At 49.3% G+C, this 23,550-nt stretch overlaps 1 protein-coding gene across 1 annotated transcript in view; it reads left to right on the forward strand.

Annotated features, from left to right (window-relative positions):
* Positions 1 to 512: 512 nt before the first annotated feature.
* RBM19 (RNA binding motif protein 19) overlaps positions 513 to 23,550 on the forward strand; it is a 73,539-nt gene continuing 50,501 nt past the window's right edge. The window contains exons 1-21 of the mRNA XM_072880396.1: positions 513 to 663; positions 1,523 to 1,705; positions 2,279 to 2,410; positions 2,641 to 2,679; positions 3,232 to 3,451; positions 4,563 to 4,831; positions 5,342 to 5,416; positions 5,686 to 5,764; positions 6,521 to 6,592; positions 7,283 to 7,483; positions 8,326 to 8,456; positions 8,868 to 8,989; positions 9,747 to 9,843; positions 10,371 to 10,481; positions 10,980 to 11,180; positions 11,763 to 11,880; positions 14,450 to 14,595; positions 15,913 to 15,973; positions 17,715 to 17,794; positions 19,040 to 19,095; positions 20,522 to 20,638. Of these exons, the coding sequence (XP_072736497.1) occupies positions 628 to 663; positions 1,523 to 1,705; positions 2,279 to 2,410; positions 2,641 to 2,679; positions 3,232 to 3,451; positions 4,563 to 4,831; positions 5,342 to 5,416; positions 5,686 to 5,764; positions 6,521 to 6,592; positions 7,283 to 7,483; positions 8,326 to 8,456; positions 8,868 to 8,989; positions 9,747 to 9,843; positions 10,371 to 10,481; positions 10,980 to 11,180; positions 11,763 to 11,880; positions 14,450 to 14,595; positions 15,913 to 15,973; positions 17,715 to 17,794; positions 19,040 to 19,095; positions 20,522 to 20,638 (2,546 nt within the window). The 5' untranslated portion in view covers positions 513 to 627. The remainder of the gene's footprint in view (positions 664 to 1,522; positions 1,706 to 2,278; positions 2,411 to 2,640; positions 2,680 to 3,231; positions 3,452 to 4,562; positions 4,832 to 5,341; positions 5,417 to 5,685; positions 5,765 to 6,520; positions 6,593 to 7,282; positions 7,484 to 8,325; positions 8,457 to 8,867; positions 8,990 to 9,746; positions 9,844 to 10,370; positions 10,482 to 10,979; positions 11,181 to 11,762; positions 11,881 to 14,449; positions 14,596 to 15,912; positions 15,974 to 17,714; positions 17,795 to 19,039; positions 19,096 to 20,521; positions 20,639 to 23,550) is intronic.

Here is a 23,550-nt window from a genome sequence, read left to right on the forward strand (position 1 = left end):
CGCTGCTGCTTCCCCCCCCCCCCGCGTAAACCCAGCTCCTCGCCAGCCCCCGCGGGAGTTTTGCTCCCGTGGGCGCTGCCCTGCGTGCCCGGGCCGGGGCTGCGGGCAGCGGCGGGCGCGGAGCTCCCTCCTCCGGCCCCGCGGAGCAGCGCGGCCGGGCCGGCGGGCTGCAGCCGCACGGCCCGGAGAAACCCGGAGGGGGACAGCGGGGTCCCCTCCGACGGGGAGGGGACAGCATCACCGGGGGGCGGCCGGCAAGGGGCTGCCGGGGGCACGGGGTGACCCCCGGGGAGGCGCTGCCCGCTCTCCCCGCTTGCGGCCGGGTCCCTGGTGCTCTCCGCGTCCCCCGCCGCCGGTCCCTGCCCTCCGATGCTCCCTGCTGTCCCCCGGGCCCTCCGCTCCAGCCAGGCCCGCCCCGTTGCTAGGGGCCCGTTGCTAAGGCCGTTGCTAGGGGCCGTTGCCGGGACTCGGGCCCCGCCCCTGGCGCCTGCGCGCTGCCGCCCCGCGCCCACGTGACTCGGCGGGAAGATGGCGGCGCCCGCGGGCCGGCGTGTGCGGCGCTGAGCGCGGCGGGGCCTTGCGCTGTGGCGGGCTGGTTTCTGTCGCCGCCCGGGTTCTCTCGCCGACATGTCGCGGCTCATCGTGAAGAATCTCCCCAACGGGGTGAGCCCGCCGCACGGTTGCGGCGTCTGTGGGGTGGAGGGGGTCTTCCGGGCCTAGAGATGGGTCTGAGGGGTCACCCCGGGGGGACGCGGGCTCCTGGGCAGGGAGAGGCCCTGGGAGGGGAGGGTGTCCTCGATGTGGTGAGTGCGGGGATGAGCGGGGAGATTCTCCGGGGGAGAGGGTCCCCGGTTCGGGGTGGGGGGAGCAGGGAGATATCCTGGGGGAAGGGGCTCTAAGGGGATAAGGGGTCGTGGAGATGTGCTGGGGGGGGGGCTCCTTGTGGGAGAGCGGGGAGGCACCCTTGGGGGTAGGATGGTGGGGGACCTTGGGCAGGGAGTGCCCCGGGAGAGGCCAGGGAGATGCCCTGGGGGGGAGGAGGCAGAGTGTGGGGCGTGGGCTTGGGAGGTGGCCCAGGGGAGGGGAGCTGGCAGCTTCCCAGGGTGGGGGAGCGGAGCTTGTTGTGGCCGCTGCCCTCCCCTCATTCTCCAGGAGCTGGGCACAGGTGTGCACTGTGCTGCTCTGCTGCCATCCGGGTCCCCTGCGGGGTCCCACCCTGCCTGTGGTTGAACTGGGGCTTGATTGAGGCAGGTCAGCGCTGTGGGGCCCGGGCTCCCCGAGAGCCGAGTGCACCCTTGAGCTGCGGGGGCATTGCAGGCAGAGATCTGTACATGTAGCGGATTCATGGAGGAGATGAAGCGGTTTGGTAGCTGATGTGTGGGGTTTTTATCAGTGTTGCCGCAATACGGTGTGGTTCCTACAACTCTTTGGAAGCCCTCTGATAGCAAATGCTTTGCTTTGGATGCAAAGCGTCTCATTGCATTGCTGATTTGCCTTCCTGTTGTCCTTCCTTGCTTCTCAGATGAAGGAAGATCGCTTTCGGAAGCTGTTTGCCGCCTTTGGCACGCTGACCGATTGTTGCTTGAAGTTCACGAAGGAAGGCAAGTTCCGGAAATTTGGCTTCATTGGCTACAAGTCTGAAGATGAAGCTCAAACGGCACTGAACCATTTCAACAGAAGTTTCATAGACACTTCCAGAGTCACAGTGAGTTGATCTTTAAAAATATCTTCTTTTGATTCTTAAGAAAGTTTGTCACTGGAGATTTTGGTAGTCTTAGGGGTGAACAGTGAGGGGCTGAGAAAGCCTAGAGTTTAAGTCCTCTGCAGCAAAACAGCAAAGCCTGATGCCAGGCCTCATTGCTGGAGTCTGAAGCAGGTACTTGATTCAGATGGGCTGTGTTCATGCACTGGCAGTGATTTCAGTGCTGGTTGGAACAACAGTGTCAGGTTTTGAGCTGTCATAATCTGAACTTCTGAACTTGAGGTCATTTTTCATTTAAAGTCATTCATCTGGCTGTTCTGGACAGAGGATGATTCATGATAAACAGGACAACTTATTTGACTCTGCTTAAATGAGCACAACAAACTGTTCCCCATGTTGAGTGGACATGTAGCCCTGTGCTTTTAAAATGAACATCTGTATGAAGTTGCCCGTTCTTCTCCTGGCACACACACCCTCCATCCCATCAGGGTTATAAGAAGAGTTCCTGAGCGAGGCTTATCCAGCAGTTACAGAACCTTTGAACGTATCTTTAATTAAAGATCTGATTCTTTTCAGGTTGAGTTATGCAAGTCTTTTGGTGACCCTTCGAAACCCAAAGCGTGGAGTAAGCACTCTCAGAAGGCCCCTGCCTCAGAAAAAGAGGCCGAGAAACCTGTGACAAGTGCAGCTCCTGCAGGTGCAAAGAAAGTGAGTCTTGCTTGTTTCCTTGAGGCTCTGATGTATGTCAGTGACTTGCAGAGAGAAGGGTAGGCTGGTGTGTGGAGAAGGGGACAGAGTAGCTGGGACAGTGGATGTTGATGTCCTGGTTCTGGTATTTTCTGCCTTAGCATCTATGTTCCCTGTACCATTAGGTTACCTGAGAAATTATCTTGGCTATGCTTCTAACAAGCCTTTCTAAAAATGGTTTCTTTTCCTAGGATAAAAAGAAGAAAGATCCAACGGAAAACTTAAAGGGGGTGAGTTGAGGTTGAATTGCAATCCCTCCGTTCTTGCTAGCTTGTATTAAAAGCAAGAGCTGAATAATTTTTCTGTGCTGCTTCCAGTGCTGTTAATTCAGGCAAGGTGTGTGACTTAACCAGCTCCGTGACAGTCCAGTTTTACTGTAACAAACCGTGATTTTAACAATCCCAACATCGGAGACCAATTTTTGAATTGTTAGTTACTCCTATGTGAGCACTGCATCCAGGACAACCCTGTTTCAACAATTCTGGTTTTTAACCATATGTGAGTTTTGTCATGTTTAACTTGTACATTTTTTTTCTCTTTTTAATGTTTTGTTTTCTTTAAAGTGCTTTCGAAACGCCAATTACAAAAAAGAAAGAGTAGGACTGAGAGATCTTGAGAAGACTAGTCACTTTAAGCGCTCACCTTGTGAGTGCAAAGTGGACTCCCCTCTTAGGGATTTTTTTACATTGCTGGAAATGAGATGATATCTTTGAATTAAAACTTACTACTAGCTCTCCTGTGTCTGTCTTCACAGCGTGTCTGCTTGGTTTCTTTTTCAACAGCTGGAAGAAGATAAGACATTCCAGGAGTTCTTGGTGGTTCACCAGAAACGGTCTCAGGTGGCCACTTGGGCTAATGACACTTTGGCAGAGGAGCCCAAGAAGGGAAGATCAAAGCCAGTAGCTGATTATCTCAACTTTGATTCAGATGAGTCTGAGGAGCTGAGTGAGGAGGAGGAGGAGGATGGGAATGAACCCTCTGAAGATGAGGAGGAAACTGAAGGTACCGAAAGGAACTATCACCCTTTGCTTGTCTTTGTCTCAGTGAATGTGAGAGCGTTGTGCTGACAGGACCTAACTCGGAGTCCCACTCCAAATGGAGACAGCATAATCAGGAAGGTGGTTTCTCAAGCATGAGACTCATTCTGTGCACTGTGGATGTATGGATGTTTTCCCAAATTTGGGGAAATGTGGGAAATGCAGCTTCTGGTATTAAGGGGGTGGCATTTGTGCTTTCCATGGGCCCTTAAGTCAATGCCTAGGAAAGAGTAACAGGGCAAACATCTGCGTCTCTCCCTTAAATGCTCCCCTAGCCAGCAGCCACTTTCATCTCCAGGATTTCCAGAGCTGGATGTGGTTTCTGTTTATTTAGTAACCTGTAGCTGATGTCTGTGAACTTGTCTGGTCTGCCTTTGATGCATATTTCTGGAAATGTTGGTGTGTCCTTGGGCCCTGTCAGAGTTGATGGGAACAGACAGAGTTCAGTGTCTTGGATCCGGAAAGGAAAACTGTATCTAGTGGAGTAGTGGGATAATTTAGAAGACTGAGAAATCTGGGCTGCAGCCTGGTGTCTATCATCTTAGTCTCCAGTGTCCCTGCACCAGTGATGAATGTGGGTTTGGAGCTTTTCTCCCTCCTTGTATGGTATTTCCTTATGCTGTTCTTTTGGAGTGAATGGCATTTCCCTGCTGCTTCTCACCTCTCTTTGGATAACTAAAATGATCAGTTGTTCTTTGGGGGTGAGGAGTGTTTTGGAGAAACGGCTTCTTCTGTCCTTTACCCTGCAAAACTAAACTCGACAACTGAAAACCTTCTCTGGGGTCTGTCTGAAGTATTTAGTTAGAATTGAGACAAAATACTCTGCCATGGAGTTCCTCAAGCTCCTTTCTAATTTGTTTTATGCACGAACTGTTGCTTTGAAAAGTAGTCATCCAGACATGTCAGTCTGGAATTGCTGAGATAAAATTGCTCTGCTATTCTCTAGCCTTTCCTCCCCATGAAAAGGGTAAAGGAGAGGAAGGTGGTTCTTGTGATTGTGTCTGTTCTCAGCTTTTACCTGGCTGGGGAGAGAGCAGCAGCACCTATATGCAAAACTTGTCTGGTCTCTCCGACAGCAAAGAAAGGAGGGAAGAAGGCAGCTACAAGCAAAGACCTCTCGGATATGGATTACCTGAAATCTAAAGTGGTGAAGGATTCTTCCTCCTTGTCCAGTACAGAGGAAGAAACAGATAGTGAGGAAGTGGAAGAGGAAAGTGAGAGTGAGGAGGATTCAGGCATTGCAGAAACCATTGGCGCCCACACAGATAAAAGGGGGAAGCCAAAAGCCCAACAAACACAGCAAGAGACACCGGCGGAGAAGAAGGAAAAAGGATCCACGCCAGAGGTATAGCTGAATTAGACTTTTGTCTTATCTAAAGTAGGAGCTTTATGGGATAGTATGTGTCTGTCAGTTGCTCCAGGCATGAGCTGAAAGCTTGAAGTCTGCAGGACCTCTAGGTACCAGCTTTCTTGGCTCACTGGCCGGGAGCCATTAAAAAGGCTTGCTGGATCTCCTCTTAGTGCTGATTGAATTCCTGAAGACAGGCCTTCCAAACAAGTGCTGCTAGTGCCCTTTTCAGAGGCTTTTCTGTTTTTCCTGTGTCCGTCTCTGTGTTCAGGAAATGCTGTTCTGCGGAACTCAGTTTTTAGTGGCTGGGTTTGACTATCCCAGCCAAACCTTGCACCCTCATCTGGCACCTCCTGCCTAGGCTGCTGCAGTTGTGAGAATCTCTTGATATCCTCTCCCACTCTTCAGCCTCCTGTCTGTTGGACAAGACCAACTTGTTGTGCTGTGACTTTTGTTGTTTTTCACTCAGCTTCTTTCCTTTTTTTTTTTTCCCATCCTTCTGTCCAGAACCAAGGCAGCTCAGCGGAAGCCAGCACACCATACACAGTGAAACTTCGTGGTGCCCCCTTGAACATCACTGAGGCAAGCTTTGTTACCGAGCTGGGAATGGAGGCTCAAGGGTATTCTCAGCGTGTAACTTGGCGCGATCTTTGCAGAGGCTTCTGTCTTTCCTTATGGAGCGGTTTTGAGGGCTGTATGGGTGGCTGAGGAGACTTTTGAACTGCCTTTGTGCAGAGATGTTGTATGTTGCACAGGGTGGTTTTTATAGTGTATATAAAAACACCTAAGTCTGAAACCTGCTGCTTCCTGTATTTGAGAACTTATTTAAACAATTATAATTCTTCCTGCAGCAAAAGATTCGTGAATTCTTCTTGCCCCTGAAGCCAGTGGCAATCCGGATAGGAAAAAAGGCCCGGGGGAAAAATACAGGTAATGTGTATATGTGGAAGGGGGGTTGGATCTGTGAGTTAGAGGACCTCTTCAATCACACCTCTGCTCTTTCCATCTGCAATTCCAAATCGCTGGCTCATGTCCCGATTCTTACAGACCTTTCTATGACTTTGCAGCTCACCTGCCCTAGTTGCTGTCCATAGGATGCCGTGGGCAGAATAATGTTGGCTGTGCTCCCTTAGGAGTAGCAGCAGGAGCCTTTTCTTTGATCTGCCTCCAGAAATTTCCTAAACACCCCAAACCACGCCAAGGAAAGGCCTCTTCCTCTGGGACAGCTGCAGCAGCACCCAGGGACTTTGCTGACCTGTGCATATCAGCTGCAGAGCAGTCTTTAGCCAGCGCGGGTCTCCTGACGACAGGCTGTGGCTACTGGAGGTACCCATCAGAAAGAGTGTGGAGCAGGTCCTCAGAGCTGGCAGGGAACTTTGCTATATGCTGTTTTCCTTTCATAGCCTAACAGTGGATGCACCTTTTATTTGCTCTTGGAGACACCTGTGAAAGCCTGCTTCAGCTGCTAAGTCAGGCTTCTTTGGTTTGCATGTAGAGAATAAGCTTTTAAAAGGCAGCCTTCCAGTCTGCCATGGCCATTTTCAGGCTGGATTGAAACTTTAATGGGAGCTGAATGCTTTATCTATAGGAATCTATATTGAAGAAAGCCCAATTCACCCTTAATTAGCCAATTAGTGGTTGTGTGTTCCCCACATGATGCTCAGTTGAACCTTTCCTTCCTCCAAGGTTATATCTTTGTTGACTTGAAGAGTGAAGCAGAGGTGCAAAGGGCCTTGAAGCGAAAAAAAGAATACATAGGTAAGGGCTGTTTGTTCCTTCTTGTTCTGGCTGATGTCGATGGCAGGGTGCTCAGCTGCTGAAGTGTTCACTGCAGAAGTATCTCCTGTTGTTCTAGTTTTTCCCAGGCAGATGGTGGGGGTGGTTTCCTCTGCTCAGCTGATGCAGGATAACCCAGGTGCTGTGTCAGGAGCAGCATAGAATTGGCAAGTGACTGAGCTGTGCATGTTGCTTTTTGGCCCTCACATGCTTGAAGTGCATCTTGCTCTTCATATAAAAGTGATATTGTTTAAATCTGGTTGGGATAGTGCAGGGGACTTGTACAAATGATTCTGTAAGCCTGTGTTTGAAACCTGTTCTTGGCCTAGCCCTTAGTGGAGCTACTAGAATTATATTTGCAAAAATCATGTGCAGAATGGGAAAGTCTGCGTGGAAGCCTAGATTGGCACAGGCATAAAGGCTGGAGCTCTCTGAAGGGAAGGGAGACTGTGGACTTGTCTAGCAAATGTTATCCTGGTTTTTATGAAGACTGATCTCTTGCAGCCCCCACCCCCCCTTTTTTTTTTTAAATCAGGCAGAGTTCCGCTCAAAGCCTGTGGAATTGTAATTGCTTGTGTCGCTGCTATAAGCCCAGGCTCTTTGCGTATTGATATTGATTGCCTGTGGCCTTGGGAAGCGACTAATGTGCTTCTGTGTGTGTTTGTGGATTAGGTGGACGGTGCATTGAGGTATTCCGATGTGAGAGTACCCCAAAAGAAACTGTTACAGCAAAACCTGATAACCAGCCATGGCAAAGAAGGAAGAGGGATGATGAAGAAGAAGAGGACTTGTCTGAATCAGGGAGACTCTTTGTCAGGAATCTTCCCTTTACTAGCACTGAGGAAGACTTGGAGAAGATCTTTTCCAAGTACGGTAAGTATTTGCTGTGGGACTGGGACTTGCAGGGCTACGTCTTTCCTTCGTGCACACAGAGGTTTTCTTGCTGGGTGTGAATGGACAAAGCTCTGTGTCCCACACCTCTGGGATATGGACCGACTCCCATCATCTTTATTGCCTGGTGTGGTAGTGTGTGGCTGCTTGGTTTTGAAACTGGTGCTGGCACCGTGCTCCTTCACTCGAAGCGTGTGCTGCTGTGTGCATCTGCCCTCACCCCTCTCGTTGCATCTCTAATGCAACAGTAAAAGCTCTTGCCAGTCAGCATAGGCTCTGAGTCCTAGGGGGATGATGAGGAGGAGAAGATAACCAAAAGCACTGGCTGTGTGAAATACTGAGCACGCAGGAGCTTTCTAGATACTGTAGGTAAGAGGTGAATCTTTGAGATACACCCCAAATTCATGTTCATGTTTGGCATGTCAGGTGGAAGCTTGAAGCTTGCCCTTTCTAGCTCGAAGTTGAACAAATTTAGGGTTGTCTTGGCATTAGAGAGAGGGTTAGGTTGTGGAAATCTTTATTCCTGACTGAAGGTAAATGCAGCTGCTCAGAGCTTGCCTGGTTTGTGTTGTGTGTCAAAGCCTAATGAGCTGCCACACAGTGCACGACCGGACTTGGGGTGCTTCTGCTGGGCCCGCCTTGTCAGTTTGCAGCCAGCAGCTCCTCGCCCAGGCTGGTGGCTCACTGCACACCCTCTGCAATGTCCAGAGCTGCTCTGCCCTCCCTGGCTCCCCTCCTCCCCAGCTTTGGCCAGGAGGTGCCAGTTCAGAGCGTGTGACGGCTGTGCGAGGACATCTGTCACGGTAAAGCCTTGCCTTTTGCAGGACCCCTCTCGGAGATCCATTTCCCTATAGACAGGCTGACCAAGAAACCCAAAGGATTTGCTTTCATCACCTATATGATTCCCGAGCACGCGGTGAAGGCCTACGCAGAAATGGATGGGAAAGTGTTCCAGGTACGGTGACTGATGGTTTTCCTGTGCTGTTGGACCTCAGCTGGTGGGAAGGTTTGTTAGTAACATGGCCAAGTGTTTGCTTCTGTGCTTTGCTGAAAAGGTTGAGTCTCTTCTGCCTTGCTGTATGGGAACATAGTTGCTTTTGGTAGAGTAGCCTGGTTTGAACCAAAGGTTCACAGGTACCACAGGTACCAAAATCTGAGCTAGAGGTGCAGAAGATGATCTGAGTCTGTCTCTCATTGTGTGGCTACTCTGACTTGCAGTAATGTCTCCTTTGGGAAGGAAGGTTCCCTCCTTCCACCTAGGCTGCTTGACTAGGAAAGGTGCCACAAGATTTCCTCCGCTCTGCTTAGTTCATGAACTTCTGTGGGTTATTTCACAGCTGCTAGACCTCTTCTTCCTTTCTTCTAGGGTAGAATGATGCATCTTTTACCGTCCACAATCAAAAAGGAAAAAATCGAAGATGTAGATGCAGAAGAGTCTTCCTCCTACAAAAAGCAGAAAGAGGCCAAGGACAAAGCCAACAGTGCCAGGTACAGAGGTGTCTCGTAGCAGGGCAAGACAACACAACCTGCCAAATTCCCAAGTGGCAGGAATGCACGTGGGGTCTTTGCAGGGGCTGTATAGATTACCGAAGTCAATAAAGTGTTTGCTGTGCAGCTTTCCATTTCTTTTATCTCTTACCGACTTGATTCCTCTGTCCAGGTAGCTCTGGTAGTTCAACAAGCAGCAGAAATTGAGAGAAACATGGTTTTCGATGGCTTTGTGTATGAGTTTTTCTCTGATGTCTAATAAAAGTTGGTCTGATGCTGTAGGGTAGTGGTTTCAGATCAGTCGGATCTTTCTCCTTTACTGGGCCACCTGTATTTATAAAACTTGTAGGAACTCTATCTTCCTGTGTGTCAAATCAGTTTGACAGTGGCCAATGCTTTCAAACTTGAAGGGAAAGGAATGCAACTTTACTCTCATGGGCTTTTAGGAAACTAGTTAAAAAAAACATGTGTTCCTCTGAGCCAACATCTGAACTTCAGCTGTAACTGCAGAGCTGTGGCCAGTGACCTCTAGGGAAGAACAACAAAGCTGCCTACACTGCTGCCTTTCTGTTGCCTCTCCAGTCCTGCCTCCCTCTTCCTGGCCTATCTCTAAGGATCTTCTACCCTTCTTTCTCTCTAGCTTTTCATCGTGGCTGCTAGTGGTGGCATTCAAAGCTGTTTTTTCCCAGGACCATTGGATGGAGAGATACCAGTGAAAGAAGGGACTGTGTGACCTGGCTCTTCTTTCTCTTTCCAGCTCTCACAACTGGAACACGTTGTTTGTGGGGACGAACGCTGTCGCCGATGCCATTGCTCAGAAGTACAATGCTTCCAAAAGCCAAGTGCTGGATCATGTGAGTTGGGTTATTGATCAGCTGGGATGGGAGTTCATTTTCCTATCTGTTGCCTCGTGCCAGGGCCTGCCTGGTCTTCTTTGTGAAGCAGAAGCCTCTCTGTATCCATGAATGCCACACAGGCTGAGAGATCAGTGGTACTGTAGCCTCTCTGTGGGATCTGAGCCTAACAATCCCTTTGTCACTGGAAGACAAAGTCACACTCCCAGCTCCCCCACCCACTCTGCTTTTCTGTGACTGAATTTTGCATTTCCACATAACTAGTTGTTGGAAATTTGCACCCTAAAGCTCAGATCCTTCCTGGAAACTTCATTTTGCCTTGGGAAGTGTTCTGACTCCAACAGCAAAATTCCTAGCATCTTCAGAGTAGCTGGAGTATTTTACCTTCAAGCTCTCTGCCAAAATTCCCTTTGCATCTGCTTGTGAGAGCAGCAGGAGCATCAGGTGCCCAGCATCTTCCTGGAGCAGGCTCTTTGCTTCCCTCTTTCGAGCTTTGTCCCATTGTCAACTGATGTTCTTGCCTGCAGGAGAGTAAAGACAGTGTGGCGGTGAGGGTCGCTCTGGGAGAAACCGAGCTGGTCCAGGAAATTCGCCAGTTCCTCATTGAAAACGGAGTCAGCCTGGATTCCTTCAGTCAGGTGAGATGCCCAGCTGAAGGCAGCAATGTGGACCTACCTCTTCTATATGATGGCCTACTCCTAGTGTCCTCAGCTCTCTTTGAAATTAGTAATTAAATCCTCAGCATGTTGCAGGATTGAACCCTTACGTGGGTTAGGAAATGTTCTGTCCATTTGAAAATGCAACTGCCCTCAGGATGGTTGAAGTACATAGTATGATGGCTTATAGGATGATGGTCAGCTTGCTGTAGGCGGAGAAGGAGTCCTGTGTCTATACCAGGGTGGATCTGGAGCTGAAATCTCCATACATGAGCATTTGTGGAACGGGGAGGTTGTACTGGGGTGTAGATCTTATAGGAAGTGTTTTCTAAATGGCTCTTGGCCCTCTTGGATCCTGGAAAGAGGTGACATGGAGTGAGAGAGCATGGCATGTTGGATCTGAAATCTTCAGTCAGTAAGATACTGGGTTTTGCTTTTTTCAATCCAATCCCCCCTTTCTTCTCCCACCGAACGTGGCAGGCTGCTGGTGAGCGGAGTAAAACGGTGATCCTGGTAAAGAACCTCCCTGCCAGCACGAGCGTAGCGGAGCTGGAGGACGTCTTCGGCAAACACGGCAGCCTGGGCCGGGTGCTGCTGCCAGAAGGAGGCGTCACAGCCATTGTGGAGTTCCTGGAGCCAACTGAGGCCAAGCAAGCGTTCACCAAGCTGGCCTACTCCAAGGTGAGCATGGCGAGGGGCAGGCAGCTGCCTGGAGCGTGCGGATCTTGGCTAGTTGCGAAGCCGCAGAAAGGAGCGCTTGCTACAAATGTGAGGGGCAGAGGGCTTTTGAGGGAAGTGAGTTGTCCCAGAGCCACTGCTGTTTCATGGATTTAGGGGGATGCCCAGTGCATCCTTGTGCAGCAGTGGCTGAGTAGGTCTCTCAACCTGCAGAAGACAGCTGGAGGAGGGGACTGCGACACATCTAGAGAAGCCTCAGTGGCCTGGAGAGGGTTTGTTTTACCCCTCGCAATACAGGAGAGTGGTACTGAAGCCTGGAGCCCCCCTTGGAGGCCCTTTGCCTAGCTGTGGCCTTACTCCTTGACCTCTGGTTGTCACATAGTAGACTGTAGTTCTTTGTGAGGTTGGATACAGTCTCTCTGCTTTGGTGGAAGAGAGCTGAGCCAGCCAAAAATGTTGCTCAGCTTTTCCACTGCTGTTTTCCATAACAGAATGTTTGAGGGGGAAAAATAAAGCTTGAGAGCAGAGCTTTTTCTTCAGACCTTACCCTCCACTCTTCATGTGTCTCCTGTGTTCTCTTTACAGTTTCATTCTGTGCCGTTGTATCTGGAATGGGCTCCAATGGGTGTCTTCTTCAGCCCAGCCCCTCAGAAAAAAAACCCTGAGGCTCCAGAAAAGGAGGGCAAAGCAAGGCTGGTACCTGGTAAGAGCTTTGACTTTGGGACAGAGGTACCTCTGGTTGTTTCTCCACTCCTTTACGTGTAAAGCGGCAATGCTGATATTCCTGACCCTTTGGGGATAGAACCAGCCTCACAAAGTCCTCTTCGTGGTCCTTAGGATCACCTGCTCTGTGGTGTATTAGTTGATCGTACGACACAAACGTTGTGCTTGTTCCTGTCCCTGACCTCCTTGCCTCCTGGATGAGGCGTGGGCAGTGAGGTGTGGCTTGTGGCACACAGGTCCAGTTTGGACTGAGCTGACATGAGTTCTGGGAAGAGATTTTTGGTCCAGTCTGGTCTTGGCAGCAGCCGTCGGGAGAGCGGTAGCTGTTCTCTGTAAGCTGGACCTGACCCCCGAGCGTGTTTGCGGTTGTGTGGTGTGCAAGGACACTGTCCCTGCCTGTGGACAGCCAAGTAAGTGCAGCAACAGGAGTACTGGGCAGCAGTGGATGGAGAGGTTGGCTTGCCGGTGACAGGCTGTGGGTCCCTGTATGTATTTCGCTGCTCTTGTGTCAAGCCCCACTGTGTGCTTTGTCTGGGTGACTTCCCACTGCTCTCACTGGCAAGGACATGATCTTCCCTCCCTGAGTATACCCTCTTTCTCCCCATCCCAGGGGCTTTAAAAATAAAATCGTGCCATATAGTTAAAACATTTCAAGATCCTTTTAAAAAAGAAAAAAAGGAAGATGGAGAAGCATGGCTTTATGGAGGTTTGTTTTGCTAGAAGCTATTTCAGAACTCTGAGGTTTTGGGAGGGGAGAGAAAAGCTGATGAAAAGCCTCTTCCCGGGCTGCCATTCTGCGCCTGGGTCACAGGGGGAGGCTGGAGCCAGGGGGAGGTGGGGGGCCGCTTTATCTCCCAGTAACCGAGACCCTCACCTGCCGATAAAGGGCTGTAAGCGCAGGAGCTCCTGGAAGGCTGCTCGGGGCTGATAATGGTCTTTGCTGCCAGCCTCTGGATCTGGGAGAGGAAAGGGAGGGGACGCGCAGTGAACGCCTCGCTCACAAAAGGGTTCCAGGCAGCGACGCGTGGCCGTGTTGTATTGTGCCAGCTGCAGATGGAGGCACCTCTTCATCCCACCCCGTCTCGCTGAATCTCTTCCCTCCTGTTTCCTCAAATAAGCCGCCTTCAAAGGCAATGGTTTTTTTCTGTGTCTTGTTGGCAAATACCCCACCGGCTGGAGCAAGGAGGGTTGGACCACCCGACCAAAGAGGCTTGGGCTGCGTGGTGCTGGGGGCAGGGAGGGCAGCCAGATGGAGCCACGTAGGAAAAGACAGCTCTTGGGATGGAGTTGGTGGAGTCTTTGCACACCCCTGGCCCAGTGCAGGCTCTCCTCGTATGAAATGAGGGAGAAATAAGCCTAGAAAAAGCACTGAGGGCGGTGGTCATGCCAAAGGGAGTTGCATAGTTTGCTCCTTCTGAGCACAGCATCGTCTGTGCTGTCGGGCTTGCTCTGAAAGACAAGTGGTCTAGCGAGGAAAGAAGTTGGTAAGTCAATGGATGAGAGAGAACGTGAGAGCTCATGTGTATTCTCTCATGTCTAATAAGGGCCTAGTCCCACTGCAGCCTCCGCTTCAGCGCAGGCTCTAACAGGTCTCTCCTCTCCCCCGTCATGTGTGCTCAGTAGCTTTGAGGCTTCTTCAGTGTGTGAAGTACAGTAGAAATTATTAAGCCATTTTAGAAGTTGGGAAGAGAGGGAAACGGATGGATGGAGAGAGTCAAAATGCAGTTGCCAAAGCCTCCCTCCTTGCGAAGACCAGCCGCAAATACCAGCAGGCTTGTCCATTGATCAGCTGTACGGTATCCAGGTTTCTGTGAACTTCCCAGCTGTGGACAGGCACCCACAGCTCCATCGTGGGGCTCGGGTGCCCCAGAGGAAGGTGTTGTGCTGAATGCTGAATTGCGGCTTGATTACTTGGTGTTTTTTTTACAGATTTGCCTTTGCAGAATCCCAAAGCAGGATTTGTACAAAATAGTGTGCGTTGCTGTTGACTTGAGCGAGGTTTGTGGGTCATGGAGTATAAACCTATGGCTCTGGAAGTGTTAATGCTATAGTGAAGCCCTTTAAGACCACAGCCTCTGTGCTGGGTGCAGTTCTTCATTGCCCTTCAGTATGTGTTTGGGACCATAGACATATGACCACAGACCATATTCCTTCACATGCTGATGGGGACGTTATTTCACAGCCTGCGGATACGTATTGGCAAGAGATGAGGTTTCAGAGCAGCGCAGAAGGATGCTCGAGCAAGTTTGGAGCCCCTTGCCTAGCCCAGCGGGTCTCTGGCTGGGTTTGGTGTGAGGGTGTCCGAGTGCTGGGGAAGCAGGTTTGCGGAGTTTCTACGCTCAAAGAACAGGCAATATTTTAGTATTCACAGGGACGCGTTCATATACTGTGTGTTGAGCTTGCTTCAGTCTATGTCCACCGACAAAGAGCCAATAGAGAAGTGGCCTGTTCCTGCTGGAGTAGTTACTGTTAGCTGGGGTAGTGGGCAAGCGCCTCCAAACTTGGCTTTGTTACATCTTACAAAGTTGGGTTTCTTCTTTTTGTTTCAGGTGAAGCTATAAAGGGCTCAGAGGAAACAGCAGCACAGGAAGAAGAGGAGGAAGAAGAAGAGGAGGAGGAAGAAGAAAGCATTCCTGGGTGTACTTTGTTCATCAAAAACCTGAACTTTGCCACCACGGAAGACACGCTGAAGGAGGTGAGCCGTAAGCGAGGAGAGGGGACTGGGTTTTGCTTAGCACGATCCGCTCAGATGGAGCGGGAGGGGGTTGAGTGTGTGGTTGAAGGCCAGACTGAGATGCCTGATGGAGTAAAGCCCCCACTCCCAGCATGGGCTAGGAGAAAGGGCTCTACTCTGCTGCAGAAGGCAAGGGGCAAGCTGTTCTCCACCTCTGTTGTGCTGAGGATAAAGTGTTTAAAGGAGTTATATTACAGCCAGCACGACCTAATGGGAGGTGAGGGAGCACTGGATTGTACTGGGACTGGGATCCTCCACTTCAGGGTTTCAGGTGTCAGTTAAGACAAATGTATCTGAAACAGTTTTGATGGGGTTTAATTCCACCTCAGGACAGGTGGAGGCAGTAGGAAATCTTTGAAGACTCCTCATTTCCCATGCTTTCTGTAATGCTTCTCCTTGGGACAAGCACTTGTGCAGCTGTGATACTGCTTTGTGTGTTAAGGCAATAAGGAAATAAATGATGGTTTCACGGAGATGTGCTTTTCATCTAAGCTTCTGCCAACGTTGAGCTGTCTCTGCTTTACCTCAGCGAAACACTTGGGAGAGATCGTAGCATTTCTAAAGCCATGTGGGATATTAATAGCAAAATAGGGAAAAGCAACTGGGAGTTCCCTTCTCTACCACTTTTCGCAGCCACGTGAAAAGTCACATTTCGTGGCCCAAGAATGCTGGCGCAATGTCAGTCCACCGTGGACCCGTGCTCCTCCAGCTTGGGACTGTGGTATTAGTAGACGCCCTGGCCCAGTAGGGTCTGGGGACAAGCATAAATGTTCAGAGGAGGACTGGGACTTGTCCCCTCTTCTTCTTCTGCCTTCTGGCTGCAGTTTTATGAAGGAGTTGAATAGATGGCTTGTCACTGTGGGGCAGCCCCTGCTACCCTGCAGTCCCTCCTGCATGGCTTTGGAAGGAGCTGTATTCAAGGGGCATCGCAGGAGTCGCCCGCCACGAAGGTCCCCACCTGGGTGTGAGGGCGTCTTGTAATCCATAGTGTTCCTCCAGCGCCATGCCAGGTCTCTGTGCAGTTTCTGAGGAGTGGTGGAGGATTTCTGGGAACGTGCGTATTGATTTCTTTAAAAGTCTGTGCATATGTGGTTGTATATTTGTACAGAAATAATTTTACAAGAAAAGGCACAGCTGCACTGACTGCTTGTCAGGTGTGCGTTGGGGGGAGGTGGGCCTGCGAGCCTGTGCTCCTGGCTCTGGAAGAGCGCCACACCGTCACTTGAGTTGTAGGGCTGTGACAAAGGGAACTGAATCACGTGTCCGAATTCCTTGCAGACGTTCTCCAAAGTGGGAGCTGTGAAGAGCTGCACAATATCCAAGAAGAAAGACAAAGCAGGTACTCTAGATGTTGCTGTTCAGTTCCTTCCCTCGGCTGGTTGCTGAGGGCTCAGGTGTAGCATTGCTTTAGCATTCATCTGGCTGAGCATTTGTGTTCTTGTTGGCAAAATCTTTAATGTTTCTAGAAGTATGCCTGTTGAAATGGCTGAAAGCAGCAACCAAAAATACCTTGGGGTTCAGTCTAGAAGGTTAAGCTCAATTGTGGGATTTGTTGAGATGTGGCCTTCTCTTGAGATCAGGATAGAGAAGCCAACTCCTTCAGGATCACAGCAGAGAGCGGGATGCAAGTTGAAAGGAACCAGTGCCCTGCGATGGTTAAACCTGCACACGACGTGTTTTATCCGGGATCTTCAAGGATGCCTGGCTGAATACTGTGCTGAGTGGGCTTCGTTTGCCTTCTGCCTGCCAGATTCAAACCCAGTAGGCTGCGGTGATGAGTGGTTATGCCTGTTGCATTGACTGTGCTCGCTTTCTGGGCGGTTGGACAGGGAAGAGCTTGCTTAAGGCAAGCACTGGCTAGATGGGCTGTGTCTTCTTTCCAGATTCTAGGCTAGGGAATTGCACAGCTTTAAGGCATTTTGCCTTAGCAGGGCTCCTCTTGCATGGGATGCTTGAAAACTCAGATCCACGGAAAGAAAAAGAAATGAAATGAACTCTTCCATACCACTCACGTCTGGCTGCAGGCGTGCTCGTGACCAGACAACAACATTTGAGCCTAGGCTGATCTCATACCACCTAGCAACCGATCCCCTGCTGTCACTGTGGGGTGATCTCTATAGCCTGCTACCATTGAGGTTTTGAAGGTAGAAACTGGGTGTTATGGTTTTGCTTGTGCATTTTTCCTTCCCTCACCCAGCCTTATTTATGGCTCTCAAAATGGTCAGCGTGTTCCTCAGAAGTGTGGCACGACCGTGGGTGCTGCAAACGTTTGCTGTGCCGGGAAGTGTAATAGATGTCTCCTCCTTCGGCGTGGAACCGGCAGCTGCCCACCCAAGTTTATAGAAGCGTTTGCTCCTTTTGTGCCTTGCAGACCTCCAAGGCACTTTGTCTCTCAAATGAAACGCAGGGCTTGCGCTTGGAGATGACGGGGAATACAGCACATGGCAGTCCAAACTGAAACAAATCTTAAATGCTCAGCTCCCAGCAGTGGTTAGTAACTGACTGCTTGTCAAGAGTTGGCCAGAATGAATTTCTGAAAGGGTTGCAGGTTAGAATTGTCTCCTCTGGGGACCAAACTGCAACCTGCATATTGTTATCCTGCAACAAAAGTCACACCCATTTCTGGGTACTTGGCAGATTTTCCAAATGAAGGTCTCGTTTCGCTCACGAGGAAATAGCCCTGTGTATAAACAAATGTTTGCGTATCCATAATGGGATCGCTTACCCTGACTATGACCGGCGGTAGTTTTGTAGGACTTACTGTTTTATTTAAGGAGGTTGAACTGAAATTATGCAAAGCAAAAAGTCTGTTTGGCATGCAACATTGGTTATCTCCTCTTTGACATGAGGACCAAAACAAGCTGTTCTAGAGCAGCGTCTTGCTCAGAACAAGTCGGTCGGGGTGCTCATGAGGAGTGTCAGAGTCAGGGCATGGGCAGGCTGGCCCTTTGCCTGGGGTATTAGTTTTTGTCCCACCAATTTTGGCAATCAGCGCTTGCTTCCGATTTGTTTTTAAATCTTCTGCTTAATATCATCACTGTTTCCTGCTAGCTTAATGAGTCCCCTTTCTCTTTGGACAGGCACTTTGCTTTCAATGGGCTTTGGATTTGTGGAGTACAAGAAGCCAGAGAGCGCCCAGAAAGCCCTGCGCCGGCTCCAGGTAAGCTTAAGCATTGTCGGTTCAGATTTTTTTCCAGAGATGGTGGGCAAAGTCTTGGATGAACTGTGAGGTTCAAAATGTAGCCAAGGATGTCAGTGCTATGAGTTACACTGTGCAGGTGGAGAAGCCTCTAAAATGGGCCAGGTTTGTGGGGAAAGTAGGTGTGTAAAGAGACAAGACCTCATGCAGAAGAGTGTTTCCTAGCACTGGTCCAATATGGAGGTAGCAGGAAATGTGCAATGATTGAAATTTAATGAGTTTATTCTGCAAGGTTCCCTTTACAGAGGTGATGGAGACCCAGGCCCCTACTCACAATGAGAATAAATATTGCTTAGTATTTAGTGCTGCAGAGTTCACCTCTACCCTCTGTGAATCTACCACTGCTTCAGGGTCTTCTAGCCTCCTGCCCTCCCTGTGGTGCAATCCACAGGGTTTGGATGCACTCCGAAGGAGTAAATCATTCCCTCTGCTGCTAGGACAGGGAGCAATCCCTGTCTAGGCAGATGTGAAGAAATTACTCTGTTTCATCTGTGCGTGTTCAGTGACCACAATCCATGAGTCCCACCTTCAACAGGTGGTCATGTCACATTCCACAGCCTAGGTAGTCTTGGGGTAATGTGCATTCTCCATCCTTTTGAAAGGCAGAATCCTGGGGAAGAGAGAAAGCAGGAAAACGGGTATTTTGTGGAGGGAGTGGGCAGCAGGGCTCCAGGATCCCAGTGTAGTGCCTTTGCATGTCGTGTGCCCTGTCAGGGCTGATAAGGCAAGAGGCTGCTTGTTTTCGCTGCTGAACTGCAGGAAATTCTTTGAGGCACAGGAAGCAAGAGATAGAAGACTTTCTTGCTGTATTGGCTACCGATGGCCAATGAGACATCCTTGGCTCATTCCAGAACAAGTAAGACGATGATCAGTCTTGAAGAGTTTGCAGTCTAGAGAGAAAGGAAACCATAGCCCAGGGCAGTGAAGTGACACATCTTTGCCAGTTTAAGTGGCAGAGCTGAGGTTGATGGAGAGCTGGATCAAGGACGTTGGCTGCTGCTGCTTCAGTCAGTCAGGCTGTCTCCAACCTCATATCAGAAGCCTCGCCTTGCATGAGTGGTGTTCAACAGAGAAAAGCTTTGGCAGGGTGAAGGGGAAGGATATATGGGAAAGAGCAAGATGTGAAATGCTGTGCTTGTATCCTGGATGCTTGGAAGCTGTTGTGACTTTGGTTTTTTTTTCTTGTTTCTTTGTTTTAACTTCTAGGGCTGCTCTGTAGATGGCCATAAGCTGGAAGTGAAAATCTCTGAGAGAGCTGTCAGGTAAAGCTTATGTTTCACTTCTGTAACATGGCTACATTTAAGCTGCAGTAACGCTTGGTAGGTTTTTTCTTACCTAGCTAGGTAAGAAATTTCTTACCTAGCATCTCTGCATCATGAGGGATGTGATCGGTAGTGCTCTGACTGTTGAACACATCAGCCTTTGTTGTGCTTTACTCAGAGTTGCTTTAAGTCAGTCTTACTTGAAAAGAAAAAAGAAATTATGAATAGCTGATGCGAAGGTGTTCACTCACTAAATGACATATTTCCAGTTAAAATCCCTAAGCAGCATGCAGTAGTGGGACCCCAAAAATGAGCCCAGAGTGAGAACCAGACACTTGAGTTTTCTTCCACACTTAAGGAAAAGGCTCTGCTTTGGTGACAGTTTGTCAGCATTGCAAAATCAACTGATAGCCCAAGTTGCAGTGGGTTTAAAGAGTTCTTGAAGACAAATATTCTCTGGGTAATGAAATCTTTTACCCTAGTTCATCAGGGAGAACAGGAGCTTAAGAATAACGTTCTGCTGCCGATTCTGATCAAATCAAGACAAATGCAGGTTGGTTTCTTGCTTGAAAAAAAATTTGGACGACTTTTGTTTGGGCGCAGTCAGGTGCAGAGGAGATGGTTACTTACGGATGAATTTGTTTGGAGTTCAAGTCCTGCTTTTTAGGGTTTCCTTCTTAGTTTTTATTCAGTACAGAATCTTCTAAATGCAAAGTTGAAAATTAATCCAGATGTTTGAAGGTGAATGTTGGCACCTAAATACTGTCCTTTAGACACTTTGGAAACCCTGCTGGAGAAGGTATCTCTTCAATGTCAAAATTTCTTTGAAGAACTGGTCCCTGGGGACCAGAAGCAATTTGACAGATCCCTGTCTGCGCTTTGTATTTCGGTTCTTTAATAAACCATTTTCATCCATTTTGATTTTTAAAATCCCTTCGGTAGTATCCAGCCTACAATGCAGAATGCTTTGCTTTATGAAATAAGCCGCTGTGTATTGTATTAGATAAATTCTTATCTTGTCCAAATGCAATACAATTCGGAAGTTAAAAAAAAAATTAATAACCTATTAAAAAAAATCATGTGCTATTTTCTAAGCCAGTAAGAAAAAGAATCAAAATTAGCTTACATTAAGCTATTTTTTTAATATATCAAATGGAATGTTCTCCTGACAATTGAATGGACAAGATTTGATGTCAAAACAAAAGTTAGTGGCAAATGTGAGTCCAGGCGTGCTGCCTAACCTCAGTTGAGGTTGTAATCAGCAAGCTGGAAACTTTGATTTTCAGATGTAGGATTTAAATCACTTAAATTCATTCCTTCCCAGTGTACTGTATGACATTTTCATTGTCACCAGTAAGATGCCAGTGAGGGTGTTGCTGTGAGCTAGGTGGCTAATTTTTCTTTCAACTTACTATTGACTTCATAGGCCTGCTGTGAAATCATCCCGAAAGAAACAAACCGTCAAGAAGCAGAAGACTTCCAAGATCTTGGTCCGAAACATCCCATTCCAGGCCACCGTCAGGGAAATCAGGGAACTCTTCAGGTAGGAAAGTGCTTTCTGTCAGGTCTGCGGAGTGCTCCGCACTGGGGCCGGTGTGATTTTCATACAGGATCTTGCTATTGGATTGTAAATATTATGAGTTTTGTTTTCTTTGTGGAGGTAAGCAAGCCTTTTACTGAATGTAAATACAAATGGCTTGGCAGGTTATACCAGTATAGAAATTCTGCTGGTGAGACAGAGATCCCATAAGCCAGCGTTTTGGCTGGAGCCACTGTGAGCTGTCAGACCCGGTGGCCCATCACGGTGCAGCAGACATCCACGGAGCTTGCAGATCTCCCCGCCTGTCGAGTAAATGACATAGCGTTGGATACTTTTTTTTTCCCCTCTTGCCCGAAAGGCGTGCAGCAGCTTTCCTGATGCTCGGCACACCTGGCTGGGGAGGAGCACCGAGAGCTGCTGCAGACAGCTGGTGTGAAAGGTTTTAGCTGGGGCTGGCTCCCTCCTCCATCTGTCTTGCCCACATGATGGTGTAGCTCCTTCCCATCATGGAGGGAGCACTTACATCTTGCTCTGCCTTCCGTGAGTGTTTCACTGCGTGTGCCTCACGTAGTCAGTGGGGTATTGCCCTGCAGTTGCAGCCCTGTGTCTGTAAGGGTGCAGGACTATGCTGTCTGTAATACCTTCTCCGGCAAGAAATACCTTGTCAGCCGTGAGACCTGCCTGGGATAGTGCTGAGCATTGAATAGGGATTTTAGGATCCCAGCCTGCATTCTTTTGTGCGCTGGCTGATCTGTTTTCTTTGTATCCTCAGCCTTTTGTGCAATGACTCGTTAAGCCTTGTAATGCATCCCAGAAAAGAGGTGAAACTTTGTAAAATACAGCATACGGCATCTCTTCTGCTCCCAGGACGAGAATCTTTTGCTCGTTGACCCAGGGCATGATCGCTGCTCCACTACTGTCTTGCAGAAGGAATTTGGGGGATCCAGCTCTGCCTGTCACTTTTTCCCATCCGCAAAATAAGGGTGATAGCTCACATCTGCAGGGCACGGTGAAGTACTGTGTTAGGAGGTGGCTTTTCTGTGTGGGTCTGTCTAAGCAGAAGGCAGGCGCTTTCATCTGGTCAGGGCTGTGGCATTTCTTTCCAAAGGCACTGAGTTGAGGAATTGCTTAACCCTTGGAAACCTCCCCAGACCACGCAGTGAAAACTGCCTTGCGAGGAGCCGCGGGGCAGTGATTTGTTCGTTGCGGGGGAAACTACGCGTTTCCCTACGTACAGTGAATTCTACCTCCTTTATTAGCGTGTGGTGTTCTCCTGGCTTGACCACAGGCAAGGACAGTGGCTCCCGCGTGGCTGGTAGGCTGTTTCTTTGCAAGGTGTAAAGTGGCAAGGAAAGCTGTATGTTGCAACACTGTTTTGGGGTGGGCTCTGGGGATTTAACTGGATGCAGACTGTGACTTGGCTCTTGGACACACGTTGCTGGAAGGGTGATGGGAGGCACAATGTGAAGATCCCTGTAGAAGAGCAAAAGGTTTTTCTTGCTCGTGCTGTGCAGCTTGGATGCTTTTGCTTCAACGCTGCCCTCAGAGGCCCTACTGAAACAGGGCAAAAAAACCCTGGACTTCCGAGTTGCTGTGCTAAGTTTTCTTAGCATGTGGGGCACTGCTAATTTAAAACCCAACACCGTGTGGCTACAGACATGACCTTTGTAAAGCTGGAGCAAACAAAACTAGGGGGATCTATTTGCCTTCTAGGGCCCTGGGTTAAGTTCAAGGAGCTGGGAGGCTTATGCATTCGTGAGGACAGACAAGCCCAGCAGAGACTGTGGGGGGGGTTGGTATGTGTTTTCCTCCTGTCTTGTCTAGCACCTTAGTGCCGTGGAGAGGAGGGGTGGAGGAGCAGTCTGATTAATATTGCAAGGAACATGCAGCTTCTAGCCGTGTGCGCTGTTGACAGCATTCTCTGAGCGATGCGTGAACATCCGTTTCATTTACCTAGGATATTCAGAGATGTGGAGGTTTTTTTATCCTCAAAACAAAAGCCAACGGCTGGGGGGGGACCCACAATCCTCCCTCCACCCTTGCCATCCCTCCTTCCCTTCAGAGTGGCTAAAACCGGGCATGACGGAGCGCTACTAAACACTTCATCCTCCTAGATTGCTTTTTTGTGGTTTTTAAATCAGATGCCTTTGCTCTGGAGCTTTTAGCTCTTTCTGCATTTAGGAACCTGTCTTATTTGTGTTTCGTTATTTATTTATTTGAAATTGCGAACAATCGCCTGGCAGCGGCGGCGGCACAGATGACAGGGCTGCAGGGGGCACTCTTAGCCTGCCCAGGAAAGGCTGGCTGGGGACCACCGCGCCGGGACCGCCAGCCTGGGGACAGCAAGGGACTGCCAGCCTGGGGACCACCGGGCCACGCTGCTGGGCATTGCCATGCAGGGCAGCAGCCCCGGGCCCACGGAGGTGGGAGGCTTTGCAGGGCGAGCATCTCCTCTGTTGTTTCACATGCTCAAAAGCCGCTCTCCAGCCCTGCAGCTGATGTTGGCTCCCAACCTGCTTCTTCCCGTGCTTGTTTTTTTTCTTTTCTCAATTGCCTGGGCAGGAAAAAAATTAATAAATAAATATACATACACACACACTATATAGATGTATAAAATATATATATATGTTAGTGTGTGTATATATTACCCCAGACAGATACATCTATTATGCAAATATGTATTTCCAAATAGATATATCTGTTTCCCCAAACAAATATTTCCATGTTTTGAGCTTTGTCAAGGAGCTGTGTCTTCCTTTTTAAATGGACCCGCAGTAGGTGTTAATGACACTGGAACAGCAAAACAAGGGAGTTGGGTGTTTTGAACAGCGAATTTTGAAAGCTGTTGTACCTGTGCTGCTCAGCACTGGCAGTTCAGGAAATGCTGCCCCGGTTGTCTTTACACTTTTTAATAT

The sequence above is a fragment of the Ciconia boyciana genome, chromosome 15 (assembly GCF_034638445.1).
Source record: "Ciconia boyciana chromosome 15, ASM3463844v1, whole genome shotgun sequence".
In the NCBI taxonomy this organism is placed as follows: domain Eukaryota; kingdom Metazoa; phylum Chordata; class Aves; order Ciconiiformes; family Ciconiidae; genus Ciconia; species Ciconia boyciana.